Source organism: Cyclopterus lumpus, chromosome 13 (genome assembly GCF_009769545.1).
Source record: "Cyclopterus lumpus isolate fCycLum1 chromosome 13, fCycLum1.pri, whole genome shotgun sequence".
In the NCBI taxonomy this organism is placed as follows: domain Eukaryota; kingdom Metazoa; phylum Chordata; class Actinopteri; order Perciformes; family Cyclopteridae; genus Cyclopterus; species Cyclopterus lumpus.
The window spans coordinates 19,898,743-19,911,563 of NC_046978.1; the positions used below are offsets into that span (position 1 = coordinate 19,898,743).

The 12,821-nt window shown below is 38.5% G+C and overlaps 1 protein-coding gene across 2 annotated transcripts; it reads right to left on the reverse strand.

The window, feature by feature from the left end:
• Nucleotides 1-1,031: 1,031 nt before the first annotated feature.
• On the reverse strand, nucleotides 1,032-10,601 carry usf1 (upstream transcription factor 1). Of its 2 annotated transcripts, none has more exons than XM_034548036.1 (11): nucleotides 10,531-10,601; nucleotides 9,873-9,922; nucleotides 9,483-9,532; nucleotides 7,385-7,497; nucleotides 5,675-5,788; nucleotides 5,158-5,311; nucleotides 4,280-4,367; nucleotides 4,137-4,195; nucleotides 3,928-4,022; nucleotides 3,034-3,162; nucleotides 1,032-1,597 (listed from the first exon to the last, which is right to left on the reverse strand). In XM_034548036.1, exons 2-11 carry the CDS (start codon nucleotides 9,878-9,880, stop codon nucleotides 1,508-1,510), a joined length of 900 nt encoding a protein of 299 aa, XP_034403927.1. In that variant the 5' UTR covers nucleotides 9,881-9,922; nucleotides 10,531-10,601; the 3' UTR covers nucleotides 1,032-1,507. The 2 variants fall into 2 exon arrangements, with proteins under 2 accessions (XP_034403927.1, XP_034403926.1); XM_034548035.1 differs by having other exon boundaries at nucleotides 3,868-4,022.
• Nucleotides 10,602-12,821: the final 2,220 nt, after the last annotated feature.

The following is a 12,821-nucleotide window of genomic DNA, read 5'->3' on the forward strand; positions in this document are numbered from 1 at the left end:
ATATTGGGACATTCTGAGTTGAATTTCAAAATAAAAGCTCTAGAAAATCACACTCATGAGGAAATGTGTCTCTAGTTTCAGATTTTAAAGGAATGGCCCATAGTTACAAACAAATTGTACTTGAGATTAATAGTAGACCACCTCAAGATGTCAGAGACAATCATCTACATACAAAATAAAAGCCCTTCATAATCCCTTCCCTCTGCTGTTCTTCCTTGTGTGTGTGTGTGTGTGTGTGTGTGTGTGTGTGTGTGTGTGTGTGTGTGTGTGTGGTATTTGAAAGTCCTCTAGTGAGAAGCCAACGTCCCCCATGTTTCTGAAGTTAAATTATATAGTAACTATGGACCATTCCTTTTACAACCTAATGGGAAATTAGAGGTAAATTGCCTCATGAACTGATTTGAAGTTAGCTCATGGAGATTTTGAAGGGCTTTTATTTTGTAATTCAACATCAGAGTGTCTTGATTGTCTCTGGGTGACATCTTGAACTGGTTTACTTTTAATCTCAAGTTAAATTAGTTTGTAACTATGCACCATTTCCTTTTAAATCTGAAACTAGAGACACATTTGCTCATGAATGTGATTTTCTAGAGCTTTTATTTTGAAATTCAACATCAGAATGTCCCAATATTGGAAGATGCCTTACTATTTTTTTTGGTATTCAATATTCATGATTTGTCACTCTTTCATCCGGGTATATGTATTACTGTATATGTATTTAAAGGCGTATTGCCTGACTATCACGTTCACCGGAAGTTTGCTCTTATTTTGAAGTTTTTACACGCACGTACCATAATGTGGAGGCTGGAGAAGTATATTCTGCCTGTTACCCAACAGGTACTTCCGCTCGGAACCTTCAAAATAAAAGCCCACTTCAGGAATTCTTCTTCATGCTTCAGGCGTGAAGACAAATGTATACTCTTCTAGTCTGATTGTTCGTATAGTTGGTCTATACGCTATGTTATGTATTATTATTTATTGTTTTGTTTATGAACTGAAAATAAAAAAATTGAAAGAAAGAAAATCTATACTTTATTTTTAATTTACCAACTTTAATGACGCCAGCTGAAAGTGGCTCATGACACATGGTTGATGTTTTTATTATAAAGACACAGATCAACGCTCACATTGTTGCAATGCAGTTATCGTCCCCAGTGAGGTTTCATGACACGTACAAAAACAATAGGAAGCAAAAGAGCCGAAGTGGACGACGTCATCAGCTGGTCGACGCCAGAGCGACCCGGTTGACCCCCGAGACGCCGACGCCCGTGCGTTTGGTACCGAGCTTGCTGGAGGAACTAACGTTATGCTTCTATGAGTGCGTTGTGTTCATGGTTAATATTCAAACGGGTGGAATGAGGCAAAGAAGCGTGAATATTAATGATAATATTCATTTACACACAACCCCCCCCCCCCTCCCCCCATTCTATGTTGTGCACTCTCCATCCCGAATAAAGTATCTCAAAGCCTTTCAAGTACTCTTTTGGTGGTCTCAGGTTCTGGTTCCTCACTGCGGTTCTGAGCTGGACGAGCCCACAACGCCGTGCTGCCGCAGCAGGTTCCTCAGGATCTGGTTCTTGGATTTCCAGTCTTCCACCTAAGCAACGACACAGAAAACACAGAAGTACATGAAGGTACAATGTGATGCGTTCAGGCTCCGCTCAGTGAACATGAGTACTGGCTGAAGGTAAATGGTAACGCTCTCATGATGCGTTCAGGCTCTGCTCAGTGAACATGAGTACTGGCTGAAGGTAAATGATAACGTTCTCATGATGCGTTCAGGCTCTGCTCAGTGAACACGAGTACTGGCTGAAGGTAGATGATAACGTTCTCATGATGCGTTCAGGCTCTGCTCAGTGAACACGAGTACTGGCTGAAGGTAAATGATAACGTTCTCATGATGCGTTCAGGCTCTGCTCAGTGAACATGAGTACTGGCTGAAGGTAGATGATAACGTTCTCATGATGCGTTCAGGCTCTGCTCAGTGAACACGAGTACTGGCTGAAGGTAAATGATAACGTTCTCATGATGCGTTCAGGCTCTGCTCAGTGAACACGAGTACTGGCTGAAGGTACATGATAACGTTCTCATGATGCGTTCAGGCTCTGCTCAGTGAACATGAGTACTGGCTGAAGGTAGATGATAACGTTCTCATGATGCGTTCAGGCTCTGCTCAGTGAACACGAGTACTGGCTGAAGGTAAATGATAACGTTCTCATGATGCGTTCAGGCTCTGCTCAGTGAACACGAGTACTGGCTGAAGGTACATGATAACGTTCTCATGATGCGTTCAGGCTCTGCTCAGTGAACATGAGTACTGGCTGAAGGTACATGATAACGTTCTCATGATGCGTTCAGGCTCTGCTCAGTGAACATGAGTACTGGCTGAAGGTAAATGATAACGTTCTCATGATGTGTTCAGGCTCTGCTCAGTGAACATGAGTACTGGCTGAAGGTAAATGATAACGTTCTCATGATGCGTTCAGGCTCTGCTCAGTGAACATGAGTACTGGCTGAAGGTAAATGATAACGTTCTCATGATGCGTTCAGGCTCTGCTCAGTGAACATGAGTACTGGCTGAAGGTAGATGATAACGTTCTCATGATGCGTTCAGGCTCTGCTCAGTGAACACGAGTACTGGCTGAAGGTACATGATAACGTTCTCATGATGCGTTCAGGTGTAACCTAGTAAAATGTAGCGTTGGTGATGAACTAGAATAAATCAGATGTTTTCACATATAAAACAGATATTAGAGATGAGCTGTCATAGAGCTCATTATTAAACTTCATTAACACCAACGATGAATCTAAATATAATTTCATGTGAATTGTGTGTTTTTATGAAGAAAGAAAACATTATAAATGGCTATAACAAAGTAAAAGTATAACATTTAGTATTGTTGATGGTTTACTGACTTCAGAGCATCAACATAATAAATATTCTGGATCCTTGCAACAACAAAGGGATCTGTAGCTGTTAATATGGATCATTAATGATTAATAATTAGTATCGGTGGTAATAACACAACGTACTTCCTGCCTGAGCAGCTGGTTGTCGACACGCAGCCGGTCCAGAGCGCCGATGTCGTCGCCCAGCTTCCTGTTGCTCTGCCGCAGCTCCTTGATGTACTCGCAGGCTTTGGACAGGATTCCTCCTTTACTCTGAAAAGCCAACGACAGGAAGCAGGCTTTTACTGTCCGTCCTCTTTAACGTCTTCTCTTCTTTACAAGAAGTGAAGACATTAAATGATGAAGTCATCAAATTAAATTAAATTAAATTAAATTAAATTAAATTAAATTAAAAATTAAAATAAACTATCAAATTAAATACATTTGATAAAAATAAAATAAACTTCATAAAAATTAAATAAATGTTATAAAATTAAATAAACTTCATAAAATTAAATAACATTTTATACAAATTAAATAAACTTCATATAAATTAAATAAACGTTATAAAATTAAATAAACTTCATAAAATTAAATAACATTTTATAAAAATTAAATAAACTTTATAAATTAAATAAACTTTTTTAAATTAAATAAACAATAACGACAGTCAAATTATTAAAGATTAACACAATTACTTATTCCATATATGGTAGAATGTTTTGCTATTATTCATTAAACAATTAAACAAGTTATTTTCTCTAAAACTATTTATTTCAGAGTGACACATTAAAATAATATATATATATATATATATATATATATATATATATATCAGATATACTTTTAATCATCAGTGAACTCATATCCATAAACTACTTTATTACCTTTAAACAAGAACTGTGAAGAAAGAAGTATTAAATGTGTTATAAAGAAACAAAGCAAACATATTTCCTCTAAAGTAGATTAAATATTTACTCCGTGGGCGTCTCCCGGGCTGAGGCCCCTCCCCGGTCTGGAGGTGAGGTCAGAGCTCACCTGTCCCGTCTTCGTGTAGTCGATGTTGCAGTCGGGGATGGCCTTCGACAGCTGCACGATCCAGTTGTTGATTTTGTCTCGGCGCCGGCGCTCAACTGTTGGATCAACAACAACAACAACGACAACAACGACAACGACATCAGAGACTTTTACTCTCATCGTTCCAAAGCTGCTCGGATAGAAACGCGTCCGCGTCTTCTTCCGCTGACCTTCGTTGTGCTGAGCTCGCCGCTTGTCGTCTCTGGAGCCGCGAGGAGCTTCCTGCTTCCTGGAAAACACAACGAAAGCCTGTAAGTCGGCTCCGTTTCACGACAAAAAGACGTGTTTTGTGTTTTTCTGTCGATGTCATTACGCGACGTATGGCTGAGTGCGCGGCGCGATCGTCCTCTGGTTGCAGCCGGTCAGCACTTCCTGCGGTGACATCATCACGTAGAGCTGCCCTGTCGAAACAAAAAGATCACAGTCAGCTGCAGAGAAGAAGAAATGAACGTGAAAGCAACAGGAGCCTCGTGCGGGTCTCTGTGGTCATGTGACAGGTCTGTGGTCATGTGACAGGTCTGTGGGCATGTGACAGGTCTGTGGTCATGTGACTGGTCTGTGGTCATGTGACTGGTCTGTGGTCAAGTGACTGGTCTGTGGTCATGTGACTGGTCTGTGGTCAAGTGACTGGTCTGTGGTCAAGTGACTGGTCTGTGGTCAAGTGACTGGTCTGTGGTCATGTGACTGGTCTGTGGTCAAGTGACTGGTCTGTGGTCATGTGACTGGTCTGTGGTCAAGTGACTGGTCTGTGGTCATGTGACTGGTCTGTGGTCAAGTGACTGGTCTGTGGTCATGTGACTGGTCTGTGGTCATGTGACTGGTCTGTGGTCATGTGACTGGTCTGTGGTCAAGTGACTGGTCTGTGGTCATGTGACTGGTGCGTGAGGAAATGTTGTTAGTTGCATCAAACAACGGTGGAATTAGGAAGATAGCATAGCCAGCATGATGTTCATTTAGTAAATTATGGTCATTTAGAGGGCGGGGCTACAAGGTGATTGACAGGTCTCTACCAGAGAGGTTCTAATATGGTCACTTCCTGTTCACCGGTTGCGAAAAAAGAAAAGATGGCGACGACCGTGAAGCCGACCTCGAGGCTTCAAAATGCTAAAGATGAGGGCGAGAGCGTGACAGCGTAGGCGTTAGCGCGCGTGTCTGTGTATGGCGATGAGCCAGGCGGTGGGCGGGGCTTACCAGTGGGCGTGGTCTGTCCCAGCAGCGTGTCAGAGGCCTGCACCGTGGTCACCATGGTGCCGGTGGTGGCGTCGGCGATGGTGGCGGGGTAGTAGGTGTACTGCGTCTCTGCACCGCCGTCGGCCTCCAACCCGTCAGGCTGAGAGAACACGGCCTGACGCCGGAGACACGATAACTCGTTAACTCACATTTACACATTTACAAATGTACTCATGAACTCACCGCTCAACTAAAGAACTGATTAATCTATCAGGATAATTATTTGATACTCGCGTGAACACAAACATTGTAATATTATGTGTTATAAAGAAACAAGTGTTGAATATCATGTAAAATATTTGATATTTCGGCTGCTCATTTTTTAAAGACTTTCTAAAACATCTAAAAACAAAAGGAATCTTTGTTGAATCCTATTGTTTTTTTTGTGTGACCGGCAAGTCTGAAAAGATCAGAGCGACTTCTCCCGGTCGGAGGTGCTCGACTCCCTGCGGAGCCGTGGAGGAAGTCGCTTTCTCACCTGCGTGACGGTCTGAGTGGCGGCTGGGAACCCGGTGACCAGGCTGACCGCCGCGGCGCCGTCCGGCTGGCCCTCCAGCTGGCCATCGGACACCTGGATCACTCTGTAGGTCACCTGGGACACGACACACGGGGTTACCTCCACTGTTTTAGGTCTCTAAGCTAAGTGGGTCATGGGGGGACAAGACCTGCAATTCACGTGTTAAAGAAATATTTCTAGCACAAACTTCTTTTTAACGGTTTTGTTTTATTTTGTGTTTTATTTTGTTGTCGTTAAGGAAATATAAACGTGTTTTATTGGTGAACCGACACGAAATCAAAACATTAAAAAACGTGTCAAAAAAAAGAAAACATATACACACACACACACATATATATATATATATAGTAAAAAAATAAAGAAATAATTGTTTACAAAATAAATAGTTAAAAGAATTAAAATTTGTATTATTTCTTTTAATTGTTTTTAAATATAAAAATAAAAAAATTTTACAATAAAAAGATGCACATGTTTCTAGTGAAGATGCACATGTTTCTAGTGAAGATGAAGATGTTGCTAGTAAAGATGCACATGTTTCTAGTGAAGATGAAGATGTTGCTAGTAAAGATGCACATGTTTCTAGTAAAGATGCACATGTTTCTAGTGAAGATGCACATGTTTCTAGTGAAGATGCACATGTTTCTAGTAAAGATGCACATGTTTCTAGTAAAGATGCACATGTTTCTAGTGAAGATGCACATGTTTCTAGTGAAGATGCACATGTTTCTAGTAAAGATGCACATGTTTCTAGTGAAGATGCACATGTTTCTAGTAAAGATGCACATGTTTCTAGTGAAGATGCACATGTTTCTAGTGAAGATGCACATGTTTCTAGTGAAGATGCACATGTTTCTAGTAAAGATGCACATGTTTCTAGTGAAGGTGCACATGTTTCTAGTAAAGATGCACATGTTTCTAGTAAAGATGCACATGTTTCTAGTAAAGATGCACATGTTTCTAGTGAAGATGCACATGTTTCTAGTAAAGATGCACATGTTGCTAGTAAAGATGCACATGTTTCTAGTAAAGATGCACATGTTTCTAGTGAAGATGCACATGTTGCTAGTAAAGATGCACATGTTTCTAGTAAAGATGCACATGTTTCTAGTAAAGATGCACATGTTTCTAGTGAAGATGCACATGTTTCTAGTAAAGATGCACATGTTTCTAGTAAAGATGCACATGTTTCTAGTAAAGATGCACATGTTTCTAGTAAAGATGCACATGTTTCTAGTGAAGATGCACATGTTTCTAGTGAAGATGCACATGTTTCTAGTAAAGATGCACATGTTTCTAGTGAAGGTGCACATGTTTCTAGTAAAGATGCACATGTTTCTAGTAAAGATGCACATGTTTCTAGTAAAGATGCACATGTTTCTAGTGAAGATGCACATGTTTCTAGTAAAGATGCACATGTTTCTAGTAAAGATGCACATGTTTCTAGTAAAGATGCACATGTTTCTAGTAAAGATGCACATGTTTCTAGTAAAGATGCACATGTTTCTAGTGAAGATGCACATGTTGCTAGTAAAGATGCACATGTTTCTAGTAAAGATGCACATGTTTCTAGTGAAGATGCACATGTTTCTAGTAAAGATGCACATGTTTCTAGTAAAGATGCACATGTTTCTAGTAAAGATGAACGTGTTTCTAGTAAAGATGAACGTGTACCTGGCCGCCTGCTCCCTCCGTCTTGAAGAGGTACTTGATGGGCTGGTCGCTGTAGGTGGCAGCAGACTGAATGGTGGCGATAGCCGCCGGGTCCTCAGCCGTGGCTACAGACCCTGAAGGCAGCACGAAGACACATGAAAGGTGAGATAAGGCTGTTAAAAACACTTTATTCTAAACACGTCTTATTCAAAGAGACGTTCAGAGACATACGCAGCATTAAAACCCTGGACCTCCGACCAACTCCTGATTTATCAAAGTTTAAAGACGGGTCAACTTTATTTATACTATTCAAAGCACTTTATTCTATTCATGTGGTTTTGCTCTTCTCATCTTATATAAAACATCAAATGCAAAATAAATTATTAAAGACATGAACACATGATTAAAAACAAGAAATACAGTAATTTAAAGACAATAAAAACAAGCTAAAGTAGAATAATAATATTTAAAGATATACAGTATAATAAATTGCAGCTGCAAACAGAGACTGGAAATGGGCTGTAACAGTCTCGTGGTCCATGTTAACTATAACAGTGTGTCACAGTTAAGACTAATTAAAGCAGATGAAATAACAGTTAAGACTAATTAAAGCAGATGAAATAACAGTTAAGGCTAATTAAGGAAGATCAAATAACAGTTAAGGCTAATTAAGGAAGATCAAATAACAGTTAAGGCTAATTAAGGAAGATAAAATAACAGTTGTTCACAGTTAAGACTAATTAAAGAAGATGAAATAACAGTTAAGACTAATTAAGGAAGATAAATCACAGTTAAGGGGCGACTGTGGGTCAGTGGTTAGCATGCCCGTCTTTCAATCAAAGGGTTGGCAGTTCAATCCCCACCCTAGATGTGTCCTTGAGCAAGACACTTAACCTCGTAGCTGTGTCTACGGTGTAAAGTGTCTGAGTATCTTGAAAAGCACTATATAAATTAAATGGATTATTATTATTAAGACTAATTAAAGATAAAAAACAGTTAAGACGAATTAAAGAAGATAACATAACAGTTAAGACTAATTAAAGAAGATGAATAACAGTTAAGGCTAATTAAAGAAGATAAATAACAGTTAAGACTAATTAAAGAAGATGAATAACAGTTAAGACGAATTAAAGAAGATAAATAACAAAGATAAATAACAGTTAAGACTAATTAAAGAAGATAAATAACAAAGATAAATAACAGTTAAGGCTAATTAAAGAAGATAAATAACAGTTAAGACTAATTAAAGAAGATAAATAACAAAGATAAATAACAGTTAAGGCTAATTAAAGAAGATAAATAACAGTTAAGGCGAATTAAAGAAGATGAATAACAGTTAAGATGAATTAAAGAAGATGAATAACAGTTAAGACGAATTAAAGAAGATAAATAACAGTTAAGACTAATTAAAGAAGATGAATAACAGTTAAGACTAATTAAAGAAGATGAATAACAAAGATAAATAACAGTTACGGCTAATTAAAGAAGATAAATAACAAAGATAAATAACAGTTAAGACTAATTAAAGAAGATAAATAACAGTTAAGACTAATTAAAGAAGATGAAATAACAGTTAAGACAAATTAAAGAAGATGAATAACAGTTAAGACAAATTAAAGAAGATGAATAACAAAGATAAATAACAGTTACGGCTAATTAAAGAAGATAAATAGCAAAGATAAATAACAGTTAAGACGAATTAAAGAAGATAAATAACAAAGATAAATAACAGTTAAGGCTAATTAAAGAAGATAAATAACAGTTAAGATGAATTAAAGAAGATAAATAACAGTTAAGACGAATTAAAGAAGATAAATAACAAAGATAAATAACAGTTAAGGCTAATTAAAGAAGATAAATAACAGTTAAGACGAATTAAAGAAGATAAATAACAAAGATAAATAACAGTTAAGACTAATTAAAGAAGATGAATAACAGTTAAGACTAATTAAAGAAGATAAATAACAGTTAAGACTAATTAAAGAAGATGAATAACAGTTAAGACTAATTAAAGAAGATAAATAACAGTTAAGACTAATTAAAGAAGATAAATAACAGTTAAGACTAATTAAAGAAGATGAATAACAGTTAAGACGAACTAAAGAAGATAAGTGTTCACCTTCCTCGCTGACGGCAAGGCTCTCATCTGGTTCTGGGCTCTTCTGTTGGCTGCACGGTGGAAACACAAGAGGTTAAACCAGCAGGTTAACAACTAGCATGGTTAGTTGTTAACCCCTTAGTTAACAACTAGCATGGTTAGTTGTTACCCCTTAGTTAACAACTAGCATGGTTAGTTGTTAACCCCTTAGTTAACAACTAGCATGGTTAGTTGTTACCCCTTAGTTAACAACTAACCATGCTAGTTGTTAACCCCTTAGTTAACAACTAACCATGCTAGTTGTTAACCCCTTAGTTAACAACTAGCACGGTTAGTTGTTAACCCCTTAGTTAACAACTAGCATGGTTAGTTAGGGTCATTATTGTTGGTTAACAATGACGTCACTCTCACCTCTTCATTTCTGGACGAGGAGACCGCCTTCGCTCGCGCCCACAGCCAGCCTGAGGAGCAAGTTCATCGGTTTGACGACGGCAACAAGAACACTCTGATAATATCCAATATTATAATCGATAATAATATCGATCAGCAGTCTTAAACCGGGGGAGAGAGAGAGGGGCTGCGCGCGAGCTGAGTCAGGGGCGGACGCTACCGTGGGAGACAGCGGAAACTGTCGCGGGGCGTTTGCCTTCAGAATAAAAGCATCACGTTTAGAGAGAGCCGTTGGCGTCCTCGTGAACGATGAAAACAGTTTCTGTTTTACTTGCTATATAATTCATACATGCAGTCTATTTATTATTTGGTACCTTTGTCCTCTTTAACTCAAGAAATCTGAATGGGAACGTAGGCCCGTATTTTACTTTGGTATTCCGCACCGGAAGCTGCATATAACACGTTGGCTAGCTTGATGCGGAGCTTTCCGTAACTCGGCCCCAGAGGTTTTATTTTTACAGATGTTCAACAAAACACGTTCTCTTTCCGCCGACTTCGTGCGCGCAGCTCCCGGCGAAGCGAAAGACACACAATGTACAATTATAGGAAAAGAGCTAAAATATACACAAAGAGCTCCATTATGTTGAAGACATCGCTGTATGAACAAAGATCTACTTACGCCGCAGTGGTCCCTCCCCCGGTATTTGTCAACAGAGTCCGCGTATAATCCACTATACGCATGCGCGAGAGGAAATACATAAATCCGATTCCAGGTCAGTTCACAACTCTATCGAACTAGATTTCAATCCAAATGTCTGACCCACGGTCTGTGGTTCATACTGTCGCATTTTCGGTGGCAATGAGGCGTTGATGAAACACTCGGATATTCCGGATATTTGACGGGAGAATTCCAAAACCCTAAATAAATTATATAAAAATCTTGTTTTACTGCGAATCATTGGTGCTTTTTAAATAGATATTTATTTAATACTTATATTTACTCCTTTTTTTCATGACTTTTGTTCGAAATATACCCGTCTAACCTCTATTGTATTTTTATTTGGGGAAAAAGCCTGTAAAATCCCTTCCAATGAACGCATATTCCCCAAAATAAAAGTGCAATGTAAGGCTGTAGATTCAAGTTGTTTTTTTGTTATGCTAACAATGGCACGTTGCTCTGACAGAACTATGTAATGTTGTACAACTTACTGTAATTAATTAATTATATATATATATTTTTTATTATTGTTGATATTTTTACATTTTACAACCGGAAAACGTTAAATCGGTGTAGCTTGCTTCTAATAAATTATGGGTTAAAGTGTTTTACTGTCGCACATTGTTCATAATATTCACTGGAAGAACAGATTGTATAATTTAAATACAGCTGTAGAGGAAATATAAAATGTTAGTGACAACAAAACTCTGATCAGCGTCCAGGGCTCGAACCCACGAAGGATCGAGAAAAAGATCTTCCAAAGTCCTGGAAGTAACCAGAGAGCTAAACCAATACAGGAGCTGCAGCTGGAAACTGGCTTTATAACAGAGACTGAACATCAGAGGTCGAACCTCGGGTGCTGTCCAGTGTTTTAATTTATTCTGAACTGAACCACAACAGCTGATTTGTACAGTAACGTGTTGTTAAAGAGGATGAAGGTGAAGTGAGGATGTTTCCTATCAGGAGCTGCAGAGCAGACAGCAGCAGCCTTTATAAACTCTACTTCCTGTTAGACAGACGCACTGGTTTAGCTCAGTGGTTACTTCGAACTACTATTCTCTCTGGAGAATTCTGCTCTCTATCCCTCCCGGGATCGAACCTCGGGCGCTGTCCAGTGTTTTGGTTTTTTTCTCCACAAAACCTTCGTTGCTGTCGTTGCATCTGATGTCAGCAAACCTCTCGTGTCTTCAGTGTGAGAATGAGCTCCAGAGGGTTAAATGTCTGAGACCTTCTAGGGTTCTTCTGTCCTCCATCAGCGTCTCTAAACCTCAATTACATTTACTCCTGTAACTTAAATCAGAATAACACGTTTACTGGATCATTTATACAAAAGTCTGTCAATAAAAGTATTTAAAAATATATATTTTATTTATCTTCAGTCCACAATGGTTTAAAGCCGGTGTTTGTGCACAGCGTCAGATAAATATCAGTATTATATTATATTATATTAATTATATTAAGTGGAGGCTGTAGGATTGATTCTGATCCTTAAAGTCCAAAAGTTACATCACGGTAAAATCAACCTTTAGGTCTCCCATTGGCCCTGCTGATGCCCCGCCCCCTCCTCTCTACCTCCTTCTGTTTCATGGATTGGAGTTCCATTCATACATTGTCATATTCATGTAATGTGTTTATGTAACTCTGTAACTCCGTTCATCTGGTCACATGACATCTATTCTTCTGTCCATCCGGGGAGAGGGATCCTCCTCTGTTGCTCTCCTGAAGGGTTCTTCACTTTTTTCCCTGTCAAAGGTTATTTTTGGGGAGTTTTTCCTGATCCGATGTGAGGTCAAAGGTCAGGGATGTCGTATGTGTACAGATTGTAAATTTGTAATTTGTGATATGTCATGTGATCTCATATTCATGTGATCTCATAGTCATATTCATGTGATCTCATACTCATGTGATCTCATACTCATGTGATTTCATAGTCATATTCATGTGATCTCATACTCATGTGATCTCATACTCATGTGATTTCATAGTCATATTCATGTGATCTCATACTCATGTGATCTCATACTCATGTGATCTCATAGTCATATTCATGTGATCTCATATTCATGTGGTCTCATAGTCATATTCATGTGATCTCATATTCATATGATCTCATAGTCATATTCATGTGATCTCATAGTCATATTCATGTGATCTCATATTCATGTGATCTCATAGTCATATTCATGTGATCTCATACTCATGTGATCTCATAGTCATATTCATGTGATCTCATACTCATGTGATCTCATATT